This window comes from Pygocentrus nattereri, chromosome 22, assembly GCF_015220715.1.
Source record: "Pygocentrus nattereri isolate fPygNat1 chromosome 22, fPygNat1.pri, whole genome shotgun sequence".
Taxonomy (NCBI): Eukaryota; Metazoa; Chordata; class Actinopteri; order Characiformes; family Serrasalmidae; genus Pygocentrus; species Pygocentrus nattereri.
Genome location: NC_051232.1, coordinates 7,918,743 through 7,941,460, shown reverse-complemented (window position 1 = coordinate 7,941,460; position 22,718 = coordinate 7,918,743). Strand labels below are relative to the sequence as shown.

Here is a 22,718-nt window from a genome sequence, read left to right as displayed (position 1 = left end):
TGGATCGATCCGCCCACCTCTATTGGGATTCAAACTCTGAGCGGTCCCGTCTCGGACGAGCAGGCGCTGCAGCTGCAGCGGGTTCGGTAAGTTATAATCATGAAAGATAAAGATGCGCGCTGTTTGTGAAGCGAGCCGGTTGTAAATACGACCGCCCTGCTCGAGAAGTCAGTAGAAACCGCTGAAAACCAGTCAGTGCTGCGCGCGGAGAGCTGGACGGAGCAGCAGCGCTCAGTGTTTTTAGCATGGTGGCTAGCTAGTTAGCAGGCTAAGGAGCCGGTAAACAGAGCGACGCCGAGGGCCCGAGAACCGGAGCGGAACCGAAGGCCCGAGAGCACCACTTTGGAAGTTTACGTAGTCATGGAACTCCTAACATTCGTGTGTAATGTAGAGTTACAAATACAATGTCGTCCCTATTTCAGTATATTTTTATTTTCACTAAAAAACATTGATGTTGACCCCCATTTTTTTTAAAAATGCAGACAAGAATTTATGGACTGAAAAAACTTAAAAATAAAATAAACCAAACTTCTTGAACAAATTAATGTTTTAATAATAATAATAAATTACACAATATAAATTTAAAAAGGCAGATTAAGAATTAATTCAACTAGTATATAGGAATTCAAACCTGTTAACATGTTCCAGCATGAAACAATAAGACAAGTGCATTAAAACACATTAAAAAACAATAGAACTAAGTTAAATAAATATCAAGATTTTATTCAGTCAAGCAAAGGAAAAAATAATAAAATAATTGGAAGAGAAAATATTACAATTAATAAAAATAAGAATGGAAGAATTTTAAACACTGAAACCGTTCCAGGCTGTCTGACGGTTGTTAGAGACTGAATTTTAATTGTTGTAGAAATAGTGACTGATATGCCGACATTATCCAAGGTGGCTGTAGATATTAGTACGGATGCGGTGAGAAATCTGCAGTTTGTTCTAGAACAGCATGAAGTTTCTCTTGAGAGCTGTGAATGTCTCGGTGGGGGTGCAGGGCATTGGCTGGTAGGAGTGTCTAATGGTGAGTATATGAGGTCTGTTTAGAAAAGGGGTTGTAGTGTAAGAGCTTTGAATTTCCTCATCAGATGGAAATTTATTCTTTCCTTACACTTTCTGCCAGTTGATGGCAGAGGAGCACTCATGATTTGGATCTACTACTACATTTGTTTTATTGTGCACTGAGTTTAGCTGAGATTTGTCTTTTTTTCTTCTTCCAGAAACGAAAGATATCTTGAAGACTTCTCCTGCACTTTCATACTCTGCCTGAACGTGCTTCCATAAACACATCAGGACATTCGACCAAGAGGAATATTAAGCTGCTGAAACAGATGAAGTATGAGAACATGGCATCCAGTAGATGTTCAAGTACTCAGCAAACATCACCTGGTACCCTCCACATGAACACATCTCACGGACAAACACAGAAATGTCACAAGGAGAGAAATCACTTCTGCTTGGATCCTGGGAAGAGTTTTACTGTACAGAGTGCTCTCACAGTACACCAGCGCATCCACACAGGAGAGAAACCGTATCACTGCTCAGAGTGTGGGAAGAGTTTTACTGTACAGAGTAAACTCAAAAGACACCAGCTCATTCACACAGGAGAGAAACCGTATCACTGCTCAGAATGTGGGAAGAGTTTTACTGTACAGAGTGCTCTCACAGTACACCAGCGCATCCACACAGGAGAGAAACCATATCACTGCTCAGAGTGTGGGAAGAGTTTTACTGTACAGAGTAAACTCAAAAGACACCAGCGCATTCACACAGGAGAGAAACCGTATCACTGCTCAGAATGTGGGAAGAGTTTTACTGTACAGAGTGCTCTCACAGTACACCAGCGCATCCACACAGGAGAGAAACCGTATCACTGCTCAGAGTGTGGGAAGAGTTTTACTGTACAGAGTGCTCTCACAGTACACCAGCGCATCCACACAGGAGAGAAACCGTATCACTGCTCAGAGTGTGGGAAGAGTTTTAATCAACAGGGTAATCTCAAAAAACACCAGCGCATTCACACAGGAGAGAAACCGTATCACTGCTCAGAGTGTGGGAAGAGTTTTACTGTACAGAGTGATCTCAAAATACACCAGCGCGTTCACACAGGAGAGAAACCGTATTACTGCTCAGAGTGTGGGAAGAGTTTTACTGTACAGAGTGCTCTCACAGTACACCAGCGCATCCACACAGGAGAGAAACCGTATCACTGCTCAGAGTGTGGGAAGAGTTTTACTGTACAGAGTGATCTCAAAAAACACCAGCGCATTCACACAGGAGAGAAACCGTATCACTGCTCAGAGTGTGGGAAGAGTTTTAATCAACAGGGTACTCTCAAAAAACACCAGCGCATTCACACAGGAGAGAAACCGTATCACTGCTCAGAGTGTGGGAGGAGTTTTACTGTACAGAGTGATCTCAAAAAACACCAGCGCATCCACACAGGAGAGAAACCGTATCACTGCTCAGAGTGTGGGAGGAGTTTTACTGTACAGAGTAAACTCAAAAGACACCAGCGCATTCACACAGGAGAGAAACCGTATCACTGCTCAGAGTGTGGGAAGAGTTTTACTGTACAGAGTGCTCTCACAGTACACCAGCGCATCCACACAGGAGAGAAACCGTATCACTGCTCAGAGTGTGGGAAGAGTTTTACTGTACAGAGTGCTCTCACAGTACACCAGCGCATCCACACAGGAGAGAAACCGTATCACTGCTCAGAGTGTGGGAAGAGTTTTAATCAACAGGGTACTCTCAAAAAACACCAGCGCATTCACACAGGAGAGAAACCGTATCACTGCTCAGAGTGTGGGAGGAGTTTTACTGTACAGAGTGATCTCAAAAAACACCAGCGCATCCACACAGGAGAGAAACCGTATCACTGCTCAGAGTGTGGGAGGAGTTTTACTGTACAGAGTAAACTCAAAAGACACCAGCGCATTCACACAGGAGAGAAACCGTATCACTGCTCAGAGTGTGGGAAGAGTTTTACTGTACAGAGTGCTCTCACAGTACACCAGCGCATCCACACAGGAGAGAAACCGTATCACTGCTCAGAGTGTGGGAAGAGTTTTAATCAACAGGGTAATCTCAAAAAACACCAGCGCATTCACACAGGAGAGAAACCGTATCACTGCTCAGAGTGTGGGAAGAGTTTTACTGTACAGAGTGATCTCAAAATACACCAGCGCGTTCACACAGGAGAGAAACCGTATTACTGCTCAGAGTGTGGGAAGAGTTTTACTGTACAGAGTGCTCTCACAGTACACCAGCGCATCCACACAGGAGAGAAACCGTATCACTGCTCAGAGTGTGGGAGGAGTTTTACTGTACAGAGTGCTCTCACAGTACACCAGCGCATCCACACAGGAGAGAAACCGTATCACTGCTCAGAGTGTGGGAAGAGTTTTACTATACAGAGTGATCTAAAAAAACACCAGCGCATTCACACAGGAGAGAAACCGTATCACTGCTCAGAGTGTGGGAAGAGTTTTACTGTACAGAGTGCTCTCACAGTACACCAGCGCATCCACACAGGAGAGAAACCGTATCACTGCTCAGAGTGTGGGAAGAGTTTTACTATACAGAGTGATCTAAAAAAACACCAGCGCATTCACACAGGAGAGAAACCGTATCACTGCTCAGAGTGTGGGAAGAGTTTTACTGTACAGAGTGCTCTCACAGTACACCAGCGCATCCACACAGGAGAGAAACCGTATCACTGCTCAGAGTGTGGGAGGAGTTTTACTGTACAGAGTGCTCTCACAGTACACCAGCGCATCCACACAGGAGAGAAACCGTATCACTGCTCAGAGTGTGGGAAGAGTTTTACTATACAGAGTGATCTCAAAAAACACCAGCGCATTCACACAGGAGAGAAACCGTATCACTGCTCAGAGTGTGGGAAGAGTTTTACTATACAGAGTGATCTAAAAAAACACCAGCGCATCCACACAGGAGAGAAACCGTATCACTGCTCAGAGTGTGGGAAGAGTTTTAATCAACAGGGTACTCTCAAAAAACACCAGCGCATCCACACAGGAGAGAAACCGTATTACTGCTCAGAGTGTGGGAAGAGTTTTACTGTACAGAGTGCTCTCACAGTACACCAGCACATCCACACAGGAGAGAAAACGTATCACTGCTCAGAGTGTGGGAAGAGTTTTACTGTACAGAGTAAACTCAAAAGACACCAGCGCATTCACACAGGAGAGAAACCGTATCACTGCTCAGAGTGTGGGAAGAGTTTTACTATACAGAGTGATCTAAAAAAACACCAGCGCATTCACACAGGAGAGAAACCGTATCACTGCTCAGAGTGTGGGAAGAGTTTTACTGTACAGAGTAAACTCAAAAGACACCAGCGCATTCACACAGGAGAGAAACCGTATCACTGCTCAGAGTGTGAGAAGAGTTTTACTGTACAGAGTGCTCTCACAGTACACCAGCGCATTCACACAGGAGAGAAACTGTATCACTGCTCAGAGTGTGGGAAGAGTTTTACTGTACAGAGTGCTCTCACAGTACACCAGCGCATCCACACAGGAGAGAAACCGTATCACTGCTCAGAGTGTGGGAAGAGTTTTAATCAACAGCGTGATCTCAAAAAACACCAGCGCATTCACACAGGAGAGAAGCCGTGACCACAACCTGAAGTGTATTTTTAAAATAAAAGTTTACAGTGCTCAATACGTTTTAATAGATACTCATGTTAATAATTCACTTTCTGAAAAATGTTCTAATAAACTTAATGGTTTAACATTAAACAGGAGTCACCACACACGTAGGAGTCTCTCCTACTATGGATCTGAAATGCCTTATTGCCTATTGTATTCACATTTAATGAAGGAAGGAGAGTTTTGTTTAAACTATTCATTGTGTCAACCTAAACCCATGGAAATTTACATTTATGGCATTTGGCTGACACTCTTATGCAGAGCAACTTACAACTCGATCATTTTACACAGGAAGGCCAGGGGGGTGTTAGGAGTCTTGCCCAAGGACTCTTATTGGTATAGTGTAGGGTGCTTACCCTGGTGGGGGATTGAACCCCAGTCTACAGTGTAGAAGGCAGAGGTGTTAACCACTACATTACACCAACCGTTTCATACACAGTTTTATACCAAATGAGTGTCACCGCACATGTAGGAGTACAATGGGTGTGACCTGCCTTGTAGCCTGTTTTTATGTAAATAAAACATGTACGTAGTTTGTCGGTTATTTGTTTCCTCATTGTTCTTATTCATTTGTCAGTTTGCAAATGTGTTTGGTTGTGTGTGGAAAACAATGTGTTCATTAAAGGTAATTGTTGAAAACACTCCATACCTACCCTATTTTGCTTCGGTTGTTATATCAGTTTATGTACTTTTTAAATATTACATAACATCAGATACATACTGTTTAAAGTCTTATAATTTACTATTTAATAAATGTCCAAATAAAGAAAATGGCTTGAAAATATGGAGATTATTAACCAAACAATCAGAGAAATGTTATTTTATTAAATACATACACATCTTTTAAGCCGCTTCTCCTTCTGGGTCAAGATGGGAGCCTATCCCAGCGGTCGTCAGTCGGAAGGCAGAATACACCCCAAACAGCCTGACTGCATGTCTTTGGGAGGAAACCCACACAGACACAGGGATAAAGGATGTTGGACACAGAAAGGATGCTGGTTGGCTTTATCTCCAAACTGCTCCACCTTCACTGTTCCTCTGATCTGCTCATTTCTAATGTTGTCCATCCATGTCACTCCCAACGAAAATCTCAGCATCTTCATCTCAGCCTCCTGTCTTTTAGACAGAGCCATAGTCTCCAAACCATACATCATAGCAGGACGCACTACTGTCTTGTAAACCTTCCCTTTCACTCTTGCTGCTATCCTTCTGTCACACATCAGCGCTGACATCAGTCTCCACCCACTCCATCCTGCCTGCACCCTCTTCCTCACCTCTTTTTTGCACTGTCCATTGCTCTGGATGGTTGACCCAAGATATTTGAAGTCATCCACCTTTACGACCTATACTCCTTGCATCTTCACCTTTCCACCTGCCTCCCTCTCATTCACACACATGTATTCCGTCTTATCTCTACTGACCTTCATTCCTCTCCTCTTCAGTGCAAACCTCCACCTCTCCAGATTCTCTTCCACCTGCTCTCTACTCTCACCACAGATTACAATGTCATCTGCAAACATCATGGTCCATGGAGCCTCCTGCCTGACCTCATCTGTCAACCTGTCCATCACCATTGCAAACAAGAAGGGGCTCAACGCTGATCCCTGATGTAACCCTACCTTCACCTTGAAACCATTTGTCACTCCAACTGCACACCTCACCACTGTCTCACTATCCTCATACATGTCCTGCACCACCCTAACATACTTTTCAGCTACACCTGACTTCCTCATACAGTACCACAGTTCCTGTCTTGGCACCCTATTATATGCCTTCTCTAGACCCACAAAAAGACACAATGTAGCTCCTTCTGACCTTCTCTGTACTTCTCTACCAACACTCTCAATGCAAAAATTGCATCTGTGGTACTCTTTCTGGGCATGAAACCAAACTGCTGCTCACTGATCTGAACCTCTCGCCTTAGCCTTGCTTCAACAACTCTTTCCCATACCTTCATGGTGTGGCTAATCAACTTTATATCTCTGTAGTTACTGCAGCTCTGCACATCACCCTTGTTCTTAAAAATGGGGACCAGTACACTGCTTCTCCACTCATCAGGCATCCTCTCACTCTCAGGATTTTGTTAAATCCTTTCCAGCTCCATCTCTCTGTTTAGCCAAATGAAAGTCCTTTACTCCTTCTTTACTGTCCAGCCTCTCATACAGCTCATCATAGCTCATCCTTTTGCTATGTGACTAGCCTCACAGTACTCCTGCCTACTTCCTTCTTCTCTCTGCCTATCCCACTTTTTCTTAGCTGCCTTCTTCTTCTGAATACTCTCCTGGACCTCATTCTACCACCAACTTTCCTTGTCTTCTTTCCTCTGACCAGACGAAACACCCAAAACATTCTTGCCAGTTTCTCTCACCACCTTAGCTGTAGTTTCCCAATCCTCAGGTAGCTCCTCACTGCCCCCAAGGGCCTGTTGCAATTTTTCCCTGAACTGCCTGCAACCATCCTCCTTCAGCTTCCACCATCTAATCTTTGGTTCTGTCTTCACTCTCTTCCTCTTCTTTGTTTCTTATCTCATTCTACAGACAACCACCCTATGCTGTTAAAGTACAAGAGAAAAAGTATAAAAATATCTATTTACAGTGGGGCAAAAAACTATTTAGTCAGCCACTGATTGTGCAAGTTCTCCTACTTAGAAAGATGACAGAAGTCTGTAATTTTCATCATAGGTACACTTTAACTATGAGAGACAAAATGAGAAAAAAAATGGTAGGATTTGTAAAGAATTTATTTGTAAATTATGGTGGAAAATAAGTAACCATGGCCAAGACCAAAGAGCTGTCGAAGGACACCAGGAAGAAAATTGCAGACCTGTACCAGGCTGGGAAGAGTGAATCTACGATAGGCAAGCAGGTTGGTGTGAATAAATCAACTGTGGGAGCAACTGTAAGAAAAAGGAAGACATACAAGACCATTGATAATCTCCCTCGATCTGGAGCCCCACTCAAGATCTCATCCCGTGGGGTCAAAATGATCATGAGAACGGTGGGCAAAAATCAAAGAACTACACAGAGGGACCTGATGAATGACCTGCAGAGAGCTGGGACCAAAGTAACAAAGGCTACCATCAGTAACACACTACGCCGAGAGGGACTCAAATCCTGCAGGGCCAGGCGTGTCCCCCTGCTTAAGCCAGTACATGTCCAGGCCTGTCTGAAGTTTGCCAGAGAGCATACAGATGATATCATTTGGTCAGATGAAACCAAAATAGAACTTTTTGGTAAAAACTAAACTCGCCATGTTTGGAGGAAGATGTATGCTGAGTTGCATCCCAAGAACACCATACCTACTGTGAAGCACGGGGGTGGAAACATCAGGCTTTGGGGCTGTTTTTCTGCAAAGGGGACAGGACGACTGATCCGTGTTAAGGGAAGAATGAACGGGTCAATGTATAGTGAGATTTTAAGCCAAAACCTCCTTCCATCAGTGAGAGCATTGAAGATGGAACGTGGCTGGGTCTTCCAGCATGACAATGATCCCAAACACACCGCTCGGGCAATGAAGGAGTGGCTCTGTAACAAGCATTTCAAGGTTCTGGAGTGGATTAGCCAGTCTCCAGACCTCAACCCCATAGAAAATTTGTGGAGGGAGTTGAAAGTCCATGTTGCCCAGCGACAGCCCCAAAACATCACTGATCTAGAGGAGATCTGCAGGAGGAATGGGCCAAAATACCAGCTACAGTGTGCTAAACCTGGTGAAGACTTGCAGGAAACATTTGACCTCTGTCATTGCCAACAAAGGTTGTGTTACAAAGTATTGAGTTGAACTTTTGTTATTGACCAAATAATTATTTTCCACCATAATTTACAAATAAATTCTTTAAAAATCCTACAATGTGATTTCCTGGATTTCTTTTCTCATATTGTCTCTCATAGTTGAAGTGTACGTATGATGAAAATTACAGATCTCTCTCATCTTTCTAAGTAGGAGAACTTGCAAAATCAGTGGCTGACTAAATACTTTTTTGCCCCACTGTACATATTTACAAGGCGTATGAGAGATTCGCTGTATTTATAGACAGCAGGCACTGAGTGTCATGAGGTCTAACACCACATATTACAGACATGACTAACTGAGCTGCATCAGTATTACAGCGTAAAGTGAAGTGCATAGTGAAAAGTGTCATTACAGTAATAGTTGTGATATATTGCAGTGTGTATTAATCAAAGAGGAGATACAGTGATGTGGTTCAGCACATTTCAAACAGCAAGAGATCAGTACCGTCTCTGCAGTAAGGAGAATTGTTGTAGAGCTGTATATCAGTGGGTAAGAAAGATCTCACACAGCTCTTTAAGTTAACTGACACTTTTTAATCCCACAAACAGGGACATTTCACCTCTGCATTTAACCCATCTGTGAAGTAAAGCACGCACACACACACACTCTAGCAGTGGGCAGCCCTATCCACAGCATCCAGGAGTAATTGGGAGTAGGAGTGGCTGAATGTCTGTAGGCTGAATAGGTGGAAGTACGTAAACTAGTTGGTCCTTATGACATCACAGAAGTTGTGTTTTTAAAATGAGATTTTTTTTTTAGTTTAGTTTAGTAATCCCAGATTACTATTTAGCACAATTTCTAAACTGACAGAGAACAAAAGAGTCACTGAACCCCAGATGCCATCAGCCTATAGCAGCAATGATTTTCTGAATTTCTTTAGTGATAAAATTGAAAAAATTAGACAGACAATTCTGAACACACAGTTAAACTCCACAAACCTGGTGGCTTATAATTCCAGTCTAGACCCTGAGAATATTAGAGTCACTCCAGATAGGCTGGAATCGTTTACATTACTCCAAGAAAATGAACTAATCAAAATAGTCTCTTCTGCAAAACCATCGACCTGTATTCTGGACCCGATCCCTACAGGTCTACTCAAGGAAATCTTACCAGAAATAACTAAGCCTATTCTGTCAATAATAAACTCCTCTCTTAGCCTCGGATATATCCCAAAAACTTTTAAACTTGCAGTAATTAGACCGCTGATTAAGAAAGCTAACCTCGATCCCTGTGAACTATCAAATTATAGACCCATCTCAAATCTCCCCTTCATATCTAAGATCCTGGAAAAAGTGGTAGCAAAACAATTAAGCCCTTATTTGCATAGGAATAATCTACACGAAAAATTTCAGTCTGGTTTTAGGCCACATCATAGTACAGAAACAGCATTAGTAAAAATTATAAATGATCTTCTATTATTCACGGACCAAGGAAATGTGTCGTTGTTAGTCCTCCTTGATCTTAGTGCAGCATTCGACACAATAGACCACGCTATCCTACTAGATAGACTAGAAAACCTTGTAGGGGTAACAGGAACAGCTCTTTCCTGGTTCAGGTCCTACCTCACCGATCGATATCAGTTTGTTAATGTAAAGGGTGAATCTTCTGTTCATGCAAAAGTAATTTATGGTGTTCCACAAGGTTCCGTTTTAGGACCTATATTATTTACAATATATATGCTACCACTAGGCACCATTATCAGTAAACACGGCATAAATTTCCACTGTTATGCAGATGACACCCAGTTATACATATCAAGTAAACCGGATGATAAAATTAAACTTGCCAAGATTGAGGACTGTGTAAAAGACATAAAAGATTGGATGTCAAATAATTTTCTGCTACTTAACTCAGATAAAACAGAGGTCCTGCTTCTTGGTCCAAAATTAGCCAGACACAGACTGTCTAACTCAACACTAAAACTTAACAATCTCTCAGTTTCATCAAGCCTATCTGTTAAAAATCTTGGTGTCATGATAGACGCTGATCTCTCTTTCGACACACATATATCTAATATCACTAGAACAGCTTTCCTGCATCTCCGCAATATCGCTAAATTAAGAAATTCATTATCTCTACAGGATGTAGAAAAGCTAGTTCATGCATTTATCACTTCAAGGCTAGATTATTGTAATGCCCTGCTGTCTGGATGTCACAGCAAAAGCCTTAACAAGCTTCAGCTAGTCCAGAACGCTGCAGCCAGAGTCCTCACAAGAACTAGGAGGTTTGACCATATTAGTCCAGTTTTATCAGCCCTGCACTGGCTACCAGTTAAATTTCGCATTGATTATAAAATTCTATTACTGACTTATAAAGCTCTAAACGGGCTTGCCCCTCAGTACCTGAGTGAGCTCCTCTCCCACTATGAACCATCACGCCTACTTAGATCACAAGGTGCTGGCCTACTACTGGTACCTAGAATAAATAAAGCTACATCAGGGGGGAGAGCTTTCTCATACAAAGCCCCCCAGCTCTGGAATAATCTTCCTGCCAATGTTCGGGAATCAGACACAGCCCCAATCTTTAAGTCTAGGCTAAAAACTTATTTGTACAGTCAAGCATTTGGTGATTAGTCTTCCCTGTCAGGTCTAGACCTGCTGGAGTCTACACTCTACGCTCTTGTTTTACTGTAATCTGTGGTCAGCCACTCTTTACAGTATTAACTCTGTTTTTTTCTTCTCCTTTCTCTGCCGAGCTGATCAGCTGCCCATCCTGTGCGCCTGATGCTGTTGCCTCTACTGCCTTGATTGGTGCCGCTGCTCACCAGCCTTCTGGACCGGTTTGACCACCACTGAGCTTCTTGCTGTACAGCGCTGTGCAGTCCTCACCCTCAGATCTCTCTCTTTCTTTTCCCACTTTACTATAATACTTCTTACTAATAATGTTCGCTGTCCGGTGTCGACCATAGGAGGATGGGTTCCCCTTCTGAGTCTTGGATCCTCTCAAGGTTTCTTCCTCTTTTAGGGAGTTTTTCCTTGCCACCGTCGCCGCTGGCTTGCTCATGGGGGCTCGGACCCGGAGTTTCTCTCTTCTTTTCTCTTCTCTCTGTAATGCTGATTGTTCTGTAAAGCTGCTTTGTGACAACACCTGTTGTAAAAAGCGCTATATAAATAAATTTTGCTTGCTTGCTTGCTTGCTTTAGTATCCATATGTGGACTGTATGGACTGGAGACTGAACGGTACATGGTGAAGCTTTAGCAGTGTTTACATTTTACTTCAAATCAAAGTTTTAAACTCTGGTTAAAAAAAATCCAATTAAAAGGAAATTTGATTTTCCATTGTATGGGCTCTTTAATAGGAGAAATCTAACAAGACGTCAAGTACAGTTTTAAAAAATAAGAAATTGTTTACTGTAGAAATTCAGTGCTAGAGCATTAAAGGGACAGCAAGGCACTCAAGAAATAAAGCCAAAACTTGGACACTTTGGAACTTGGAAACTTTAACCCATCTGTGAAGTAAAGCACACACACACACTCTAGCAGTGGGCAGCCCTATCCACAGCATCCAGGGAGTAATTGGGAGTAATTGGGAGCATCCAGTGTAGCTTGCAGAGGGTGTGAGGTGTTGTCAAAGATGGCTAACAGCTTGTTGAGCATCCTCTGTTCTGCTACAACCTCCAAAGAGTCAAGCTTGACTCCTACAACAGAGCCAGCCTTCCTAATAAGTTTATTTATTTTGGTCAGAGCACTGTTGTTAATGCTGCTGCCCCAGAACACAACAGTATAGAATAGAGAATGTCCAAAGGAGCTTAGTGCCCACACCAAAAGACTTCAGCCTCCTCAGGAAGAGGAGACGGCTTTGGCCTCTCTTGTACACCGTGAGAGTTACAACTCCAGTCCAGCTTGGTGTCCAAGTGCACATCCAGGTATTTGTATGTCCCAACCACCTCCACATTAACACCTTTTTCCTTTTCTTCTAAAAGAGCAAGAAAAGCACCTATAATTCTGTCGCTTAGCCGTCCTCTACTTTCAGCAACTCTAACTCTTCTTCCAATGCATTTTTTGGATCATGGTTTTGCAAAATTACATCTGAATGTCTGTAAGGGTTGGTTGACTACCGTAGCTGTGTACATTCATGTTTTGTCTCCTGCAATTTTAAACTTAATTCTCCAATCTTTGCACTTCATGAAATATAAAACTTGGAAGTAAAGAGCAACCCATTCTTTCTGAAAACACTTTACAATGTATTCTGTCTGAAAATGCAAGCTTTGCAAATTTTTTGTGTTGACGCCCAAATTTCAAATTATTTTTTAAAAACCCTATCACCTTGGGCGTTTTCTATTAAAAACACAAAGAATATAATCCATACTGCATACGGATGTCCAAGACCCACTCATTTAGCACATCTCACAAAGTTAAACGAAAGTTGTCAGATTTTAGGCTACGTGGAAGCTGCAAATGACCTGTGTACATATCAAAAAGGCCTCTGAGCTGAAAGAGTCCGGACGACTACAGCGTGAGTAGGAGTGGCTGAACGTCTGTAGGCTGAATAGGTGGAAGTAGTAAACTAGTTGGTCCTTATGACATCACAGAAGTTGTGTTTTTAAAATGAGATTTTTTTTTTTGTTTAGTTTAGTATCCATATGTGGACTGTATGGACTGGAGACTGAACGGTACATGGTGAAGCTTTAGCAGTGTTTACATTTTACTTCAAATCAAAGTTTTAAACTCTGGTTAAAAAAAATCCAATTAAAAGGAAATTTGATTTTCCATTGTATGGGCTCTTTAATAGGAGAAATCTAACAAGACGTCAAGTACAGTTTTAAAAAATAAGACATTGTTTACTGTATAAATTCAGTGCTAGAGCATTAAAGGGACAGCAAGGCACTCAAGAAATAAAGCCAAAAGAAGAGAATTAACAAGCAAGTGACCTATATATGTATGTAAAAGCATGACTTTACTAGAAACTCTTATTTTGAAAAATCCCCTTCGCTCGCTATTGTTGTCTACACGGCGAGCTGCGTTTGGGGGAAGCTCTGAAGCGGAGACTCCGTCAGAGGTTAAAGAGCTGTAAGTGCCGCTTTAAGCTGCTTTCAGTCCTGATATGTCAGCCTAACTGACTGACGAGTGTCTGTAAATGTCTGTTGGAGCCTCACTGATGGAGGTGCTGCTCGTCCTGCAGTGGTTTAGAGGAGGAGCTGCTGTGATCGGGGTTTGGGGATCTTCTATGCGTCTCCACGCTGCGTTTATGAACGTCTGCCGTCTGAAATGTTCAGATAGTGGGTGTAAAATCCTCATGTCTGCGTGTTTGGCTGTCCCAGGTGGTGCTTTGTGAACGGGCTGTGTGTCTGAGCAGCAGCAGATGTGGCTTTTCCCTGTCTGTGTCTGATATGGAGGTGTTTTTAGAAGAACACACGGGTGATCATGTGATGGAGTGATACCTCTGTTTGTCTTCATTTGTAGGATGTGGATTAATCAGTCGCTGCTTAGTGGGATCTTAAAATGAGTGTTTATCCTGCAGCAAATGGCTCAACCAAGCTGGTCGTTGTTCTGGATGGACTGAGTCTCTCTAAGGTTGAACCTGGTCCTCTACATTACAGATACATGGTGATTTATTAATGGCAGGAATCACATACATTGATGTTCTTTCAGGAAATTGTGGATTATGTGGAATTTGCTGTATTTTGGGACCCCTTTAATCTATTAATAAGGCAAACCTGAACACAAGTAGACTTTACACTAACTTTAGCTGTTTATACTGAGCTGATGTCAGAGAAATGACATCATTGGTGGTTTATAGTCTGTAGGATCAGCCTTTTAAAGACATGAGTACAGAAATTTCAGGTAAATGTGATTCAGACAGCTGCTTTATATCAGCCTGTGAACAGTTTGGGATACTAACCACTGTTAGCTATGGATTCTAGTTAGTGTAGCTAAATATAAACAGTGTCCATCAAATTCATCATCAAGTACCAGAGAGTCCGTTATATGTATGAATGTAGACAATAAGTTGTTTGTTCTAGAGGAGGTGTAGTGCGTGGGAGAGCCGTTCAAGAGCTTGATGGTCTAGTTCAGATGTGATTGGGCCAGTAGTCAAATTAATGCTGAAGCCATTCTTCCTGCAAATCTTTGAGGTCGAAATGATAAACAGTGCTTCGGTACAATTAAACACAAATCCATTTGTATTTTGGGTAGGAGTTCAGTATTAAAATCATAGTAGTATTTAAAATAACAATTGGCCTTAGTTCTGATGTAGTGGGTCTTTAATTTAGGGATGTAATATGTAGGAATGTCTTTTAATGGTCAGAGATTTCTTGCCCAGGCCTGACCACTCACAATTATTACAGTCTTTTGACTGTGGTTATTTGACAGTTATCATTCAATCTCACAATGACTGTTTGCACAGTCATTAGATTTCACATTTGTATCTTTCTGTAATTCTGTAATGATTCATAGCATGAAAAAAGTTATTTGTTGTGACACAGAGATGTCTAAGTATGATTTATCAATAAGCAGAAATAAGTATGGCCGTAATATGCACCTCATGGTCATGCATTGATGTCAGTATGTTGATGTATTTTACTCATTAAATCCAGTTAATCACACTTTAGTTTTGTTTTGACCTTTTAATTTCAGTAGCACTGGCTGTGTGGCAAACTAACTTATATTTTCAACATGTTTACATTACAGTGTGCACATGGTCGGTTGGTCGGTAACAGGCATGATGGTTGATTGTCGCCCTCAGTCAAGTAGCCCAGGATTTTGTAACTCCCTGGTCAGAATTTCTGTTAATGGGAACAATGAAGGGAGTACGACATGAATAACGCATGAAGGTAAAGTTGAAACATTCTTTTCAATGTTTACGTAAGATCCGTGTACTGTTCTGCTGTGAGTGACGCCTACACAAATATGACCTTTATGGAAGAGTCTTCACCACAAAATTCAGCATCAGAAATTTGCATAGGATCATCTAAATAAGCCAATTGCATTTAAAAAATTAATTTAAAATGAACTTTAAAAATGACTTGTTTGGATAAAAAAAAAAAGTGCCAAATTTCATGAAAAGAACATCTTAACTGTTATGCTTTGGGCTTGTGTTGGAGCCAGTGGCACAGGGAACGTTTCACTGGTAGAGGAAAGGAAGGATTACATTAAATACCAGCGAATTCTGGAAGCAAGCATAACACAGTCTGTAAAAAAAAAAAAAAAAAAAGCTAAGTGTGAAAAGAGGCTGATTTAAACAGAAGTATAATGATTTTAAACATGCCAAATAATTCACAGCGGACTACCTCGAGAGGCACAAGCTGATGGTTTTGCTATGGACCCCACAGTGCCCAGACCTAAAATCATCCAAAATCTGCCAGTGGGCTTCAAAAGAGCAGTGCATGCAAGTTAAAACTTTAAAATGTAAGGAAAGAAACATGTAGAAACAGGATTTCACAGAACTAGACAGCTTTTTCTGGCTGGTTCTGGACCTTATGCATTTGTATTTTCTCCTGCTTGGCAGCTGTGAGAATAAACAGTGGCTTGGGTGAGTGGAGTCCTTCAGAATCCTCCAGGTCTTCCTCAGGCAGTGGCTGGTGAATAATCCAGGAGGTTTGGGATCTGGACCCTGGTGATGTGCTGAGTTCTGCGCACCTCCCTCTGCAGAGTTTTCTGCTCGATAGCAGTTCCCAAAACAGGAGGTGACAGAGTCAAAATGCTCTCCACAGTACATGTGTAAAATGTTATGAGGATGCGGGGGTTCATGCCAAACATCCTCAGCCACCTGAGGTGGAATAGGTGCTCTTGTGGCTTCCTTACCACCTGTGGAATATTCAGTGCATGTCCGTTCCTTTGAGATGTGAACACAGAGGAACTTGAAACTGCTGACCCTCTCTACGGTGGCTCCATTGATAGTGATGGGGGTGTGCACTTTCTTTTGTTTCCTGAAGTCCACTATGAGCTCCTTGGTCTTGTTGACATTGAGAGAGATGTTGTTCTCCTGGCACCAGTGTGTCAGGAAGCTGATCTCCTCTCTGTAGGCCACCTCATTGTCATTGGAGATTTGGCCCACAATCATGGTGTCATCTGCAAGTTTGATGATGACATTGGAGCTGTGTCTGACTGTTCAGTCATGAGTGTACTGGGAGTACAAGAGAGGGCACACAGCCCTGAGGAGCTCTGGTTTTAACGGTCGGTGAGGAAGAGGTGATTGCCCATCCTTACCACCATGTGATGGGCATTCAGGGAGTTCAGGGTCCAGCTTCACAGAGAACTATTCAGACTTAGATCCCAAAGCTTCATGTTGAGCCTTGAGGGCATGATGGTGTTTAATGCTGAGCTGTAGTCCACAAACAGCATTCTCACATACATGTTCTTTTTATCTCGATAGGAGAGGGCAGTGTGTAGTGTCAGCGCTATAAGTGGATTTGTTCTGTCTCTAGGCAAACTGCAGAGGGTCCACAGTGGGCGGTAGTGAGGAGCAGATAAAATCTCTGATCAGCATCTCAAAGCACTTGCCTTAAAATTTTATGATTTGCCTTAAAATGGCCGTAGAAACTATTCAGCTCATCTGTAAGCACAGCTCTGATGTTTTTCACAGAACAAGTTTTTCTCCTAAAGTCTGTTAATTTGTTTAACCCCTCCTACAGGCTTCTCATGTTGGTGGTGTTGAACTTGTTGAAATTTGAGATTCAACTTTAGTCCTGTTCTCAGCCTCTTTAGCTGGTCTTATGGAGAGCAGAGCTGTTTTTTTTTTTTTTTTTTTTATACTCATCCATGTTTCATGATTTAAAAGAAGTGGTATTTGTGTTCAGAGTTGCACAAACTCCACCGCTGAGCCATGGTTTCTGATCGGGGTAAACACGGGCCATTTTTGTAGGTTCAGCCTCCTCTGGGCACTTTTTGATGAATCCGGTAACACAGTCTGCATATTCGTCATTGTTATTGTTTGATGCCTTCTGGAACATCTCCCACTGTGTGTCATCAAAACAGTCCTGGAGCACAGAATTTGATGTTTGAACAGCAGTGGACCTCTATGTTGGTGGGCAGTGCCCTTTTCAACTTCTCTATAGGTGGGCAGGAGCAGGATGGTGATGATGATCCAATTTGCAAAATGGAGGTCGGGATCAAGTTCAAAATTTGTTTTGAATTGCAAAATGCAATCCAATTGATCTGCCAAAACTTTAAAAATAATGTCTTTGTATTTTTTTCAGTTCAGTCATTGAGAATAGAATTTATACATTTACTGATTGAACACATTCTTATTTTTAAAATAAATTAAAATATTTATTCAAATTAAAATTATAATACAATTTAAAATTGTAGTGTATAAGCAAAGGTTTGGGCACCTCCTCAGTCAATGGTGGTACTAGCCAAAAAGTTCAATATATGCTTTATTAGACCAGCACATGATTCCAAAATGTCTCTGGTTTATCTTGTTGTTTATGCAAATTTCATGTGCTGACATTTCTAATGATATCATATTTAACGTTACGATCTGATAATCACTGCACAGTAGGCCAGTGTATCACTGTTCTCATTCCAGCCAAATCTTCCTGCATTATTTATGGCAGTGTGATAAGGTCTGCCTACTTCAACAGTTTTTTTTTTTTAAAAAGACATTTCTTAGTTTTCCTGATCTTGCTCTAACTTAGTAGTTAGGACCTAATAGTTGTCCATATCTTTCATTTCTTAATGTTATTTCAGACAATGAAAGTTTATAAACAGGAAGTTTTAAATTTTAAATGAGCTTGGGCCCAGAGAAAGTGGCAGCATTTCTGGATCCTGTTTCTATATGGTTTCTTCATTACATTTAAGAGTTTTAACTTGCATTTGTGGATGCAGTGATGAACTATTTTCATACACAGTGGTTTTCAGAAGTATTCCTGAGCCCATGCAGTGATTTCCTTTACAGAATCATATCTGTTTTTAATGCAGGGCTATCTGAGGGCTCACAGATCATAGCTATCAAATACTGTTTTTAGCCTTGTCCCTTGCATGCAGAGATTTTTCTAAATTTAATGTCTTTTAATGTTATTATGTACCATAGATGATGAAAGTTCTTCACTATTTTACATTGAGAAACATTACTTTTGAATTGTTGCACTATTTGGCCAGCGCAGTCTTTTATAGAATGGTGAACTCCTCCCCATCTTTATTCTCAAAACACTCTCTGGGATGCTCTTTTCATACCCAGTCATGTTACTGACCTGTTGCCAAGTAACCACCTGGTGGTGTTTATAGCATTACACAACTTACCATTCTTTTGTTTCCCCCGTCCCAACTTTTTTGGAATCTGTTATTGGCATCAAATTCAAAATGGGCATGTATTTTTCAACAAACAATACAATTTATCAGCTTCAACTTTTGATTTGTTGTCGTCATACTATTTTCAACGAAATACAGGGCATATGTGATTTGCATGTCATTGCATTTTGTTTTCATTTACATTTTGCACAGCATCCTAACTTGTTCGGTAATGGGGTTGTATTTTAAATTCTTGTCTTGTTCTGTAAGAGTCAATTACCTATAGTTTCAGATGAGCCCATGGCTGTGAAATGGCTTGTCCACATCAGATGGAAGTTTTATTCTTTCTTTACTCTTTCTACCAGTTGATTTAAGTGTTGATTTGAATTGGACTTGTTTTGTTGCATTGAAAATTGAGTTTACATTTTCTTTTTTCCTTCTTCTTCTTCCAGAAATGAATGATAGCCTGTTTCAAGACTTCTACTACGATTTCTTACTCAGTGTAAATGTGCTTCTGTAAACATTTCAGGACATTCCACCAAGAGGAAAGTGAAGCTGTTGAAACAGCTGAGATAAAAGAATATGGCATCAAGAAAACCTCCTCAGTCTTCTGGTACCCTCCACATTAAGACATCTCACAAACAAACACAGAAACACAGCAAGGACAGAAATCACTATGGTTTGGAGTGTGGAAAGAGGTTTACTGTACCGCGCACTCTTAAAATACGCCAGCACACTCACACAGGAGAGAAGCCGCATCACTGCTCAGACTGTGGAAAGAGTTTTACAGTACAGAGTGCTCTCAAAGCACACCAGCGGATTCACACAGGAGAGAAGCCCTATCACTGCTCAGAGTGTGGGAAGAGTTTTACTGTACAGAGTGCTCTCACAGTACACCAGCGCATCCACACAGGAGAGAAACCGTATCACTGCTCAGAGTGTGGGAAGAGTTTTAATCAAAAGAATAATCTCCAAAAGCACCAGCGCATTCACACAGGAGAGGAACCGTATCACTGCTCAGAGTGTGGGAAGAGTTTTACTAAACAGAGTCACCTCAAAGACCACCAGTGCATTCACACAGGACAGAAACATTATCGCTGTACAGAGTGTGGGAAAGGTTTTACTGAAGAGAGTAGTCTCTTAAAGCACCAGCGCATTCACACAAGAGTAAAACCTTATCACTGCTCTGAGTGCAGGAAGGGTTTTACTGTACAGAGTGCTCTCACAGTACACCAGCGCATTCACACAGGAGAGAAACCGTATCACTGCTCACAGTGTGGGAAGGGTTTTATTGTACTGAGTCATCTCAAAAGACATCAGCGCATTCACACAGGAGAGAAACCGTATCACTGCTCAGAGTGTGGACAGAATTTTAGACAACAGAGTAATCTTAGACTACACCAGCGCATTCACACAGGAGAGAAGCCATATCACTGCTCAGAGTGTGGAAAGGGTTTTACTCAAAAGAATAATCTCCAAAAGCACCAGCGCATTCACACAGGAGAGAAACCGTATCACTGCTCAGAGTGTGGGAAGAGTTTTACTGAACAGCGTAGTCTCAAAATACACCAGCGCATTCACACAGGAGAGAAACCGTATTACTGCTCAGAGTGTGGGAAGAATTTTACTGTACAGAGTCATCTCAAAACACACCAGCGCGTTCACACAGGAGAGAAACCGTATCCCTGCTCAGAGTGTGGGAAGAGTTTTAATAGACAGAGTCATCTACAAGAACACCAGCGCATTCACACAGGAGAGAAACCGTATTACTGCTCAGAGTGTGGGAAAAGTTTCAGGCATTCAAAGACTGCAAAGACACACAAGTGCACTAAAAGCTGTGGAGAATATCAGCAGTAGTGAGTGTAACCTTACACCTCCCAGGTGTAAAGGTCCGCAGTGATTCCAGGCCTGATTTCAGTATCTTTTTGGGGAAAACCACCTCTTTAGTTTTACACTGTTTCTAAAACATAAGCATTAAATGAAATGTTATGTCCTGTGCTGAACATCAAGTCAAACCTAAAGCTCATACACGCAATGAGAAAGTGTGGTACTACATATTCTCCCCAAAATGTTCACACTGGTCATGATGTGGAAAACAAACTGAGAAGCTCGACATTCGATAATAAGAGGCTCTCAACTTTCTAATTCAGTAGATCTAAGCTAGTGTAGTGTTTCTGATACAGTGACGGGTGTTTTGACAAACATTTGACAGTATGCTTGACTCTATTCTCTCTCTCTCTCTCTCTCTCTGTCTGCTATTTTTTCTTTAAACATTTTAGTTAAACCTTTGCATTTGAGTTAATGTGTGTTTTTGTGAACGTATTAACCTGTTCAGATTATCTTTCTCAGTTTTTCTCTATGATTCTACACATTTGTTTTTATCTTCTTGTAAAGTTGAAAAAAAGAATCCTATTAAATCCCATGATCTATTCATCTTTTGCAATTCAGTTTACTGTCACATTCATTCCATGCTCAGACTTGTTCTTTAAACCACCACCCTCTACGGAATCAACCAATGAGTCTTCATACAGGTCATCGGAGGATAAAAGCATCACCTTTTATGACTATTTATAAGAGGTCAATTTCCCCTTTTTCCACACCCCGCTCCCTTAACACCATAAACACATCAGAGTCGTAATGCACCCTGTAAAATGGATTATCAGAAAAGATTCTGCTTCTGTCACACATCCCCACAGTGCCATCTAGTGGCCCAGGTGGGAACTGTCATATGTTTAAAACGGAAGGCTTTCAGAGGACTCGTATTTGGGTTAAATTTCAAATATTGAAAGGGTTTTCTGTGTCTGTGGTCATGAATGTTTTGCTCCTAATTGTCACTAAAATTGTTTTAAGCTTCATTAAGATTTAGTTCTTATATAACGTTGAAGTGCATATTTTTGTTTTTTTTGTTTGTTTGAAAGACTTAAGTCTACAAAAATGTCTTCTTTTAGATGGTCAGGAAGAGGATGTAATTCCAGCATTAATAGTTCATTCTTAATAGCCTGTTATGAATTGTGTAATCAATGTTTTTTCTTTAGCATAAGTAGAATGTACTTGCATATAAAACAATGCAGACTGTAGAAATATGATTGTCAGTGTGCTAAACTGAATTTCCATGTATTACATTGCTCACCTGAATATGAGTTATTAGAACTGTCATTGGCGCGCCTGTATTAAGCTACTTCCAGATTAATGCTCCTTTCTCTGTTGCTATACAGGTAAAGTGCTTACCTGTACAGCAGACGTGCTTTGTGCCATTATCCTCCTGGGACATTCAAACCATGTACAGTGTTAAGCTTCCTGGCTAAGGTAGCAAGGGTTTGAATTTATTTCTTCCAAGACTTGATTGAGTCAATGATACTTTGAATCTGAAGAAATTGTCCAGGGCCTTTGGAAGAATAACTGCCCACCAATATTTAACGCACATATATTTTAGCATTTCCAAGTTTTGATCCTGCAGTCTCCCTGGCAAGTAGATTTTAGCATCTCTCAGCTTGGATCCTGCAGTTGACCAAGCTGGTAGAATGTTTTGGCGTGTCCTTTTTTTGATCCTGCAGTCCCCCTGGCAGGTAGATTTTGGCGTCTCATTTACATTTACAGCATTTAGCAGACGCTCTTATCCAGAGCAACTTACAAAAAGTGCTTTGTCAATCTAGAGAAAGTATCTTTGCTAGTTACCAATAGCTTAGAGAAAAAGACAGTCCTGAGCTCAGATACTGCTAGAAACAAGATGTCACTGCAGACACCAGGAGAAAAAGAAACAGTTGAACGCAGAACTCTGTGCCATTCAATGCAATACAATAACATACAATACAATAAACTACAATACATGGTGAAATACAATAAAAATAAGTGCAGCTTATAATTCAGTGCTCATTTAAGTGCTGTGTAAAGAGATGAGTCTTCAGTCTACGTTTGAAGACAGCAAGAGACCCTGCAGTTCGGACAGCCAGTGGGAGTTCATTCCACCATTTGGGTGCCAGTACAGAGAACATTCTCGACGCTTGTCTTCCGTGCACCTTGGATGGCGGGTCAAGCCGAGCTGTACTTGAAGCTCAAAGGGCTCATGGTACAGTTCGAG

General features: G+C 41.4%; 1 protein-coding gene and 1 pseudogene across 1 annotated transcript; one reads left to right on the top strand and one right to left on the bottom strand.

Moving 5' to 3' along the window:
• The window catches only part of LOC108410597, an 83,421-nt pseudogene that overhangs the window by 6,980 nt on the left and 53,723 nt on the right, over window positions 1-22,718 (bottom strand).
• LOC108410596 (zinc finger protein 850-like) lies at window positions 7-21,083 on the top strand. Its single transcript, XM_037532851.1, has 3 exons — window positions 7-86; window positions 1,227-4,647; window positions 19,398-21,083. The coding sequence occupies exons 2-3, from the start codon at window positions 1,338-1,340 to the stop codon at window positions 20,495-20,497; spliced, it is 4,410 nt and encodes a 1,469-aa protein (XP_037388748.1). The 5' UTR covers window positions 7-86; window positions 1,227-1,337; the 3' UTR covers window positions 20,498-21,083.

Coding starts and splice junctions, on each gene's coding strand:
- LOC108410596 (XM_037532851.1), top strand. CDS start 1,338: ATGAAGTATGAGAACATGGCATCCAGTAGATGTTCAAGTACTCAGCAA. Junction 4,648..19,397: donor TCACACAGGAGAGAAGCCGT/GACCACAACCTG, acceptor GAGAGAAGCCGC/ATCACTGCTCAGACTGTGGA.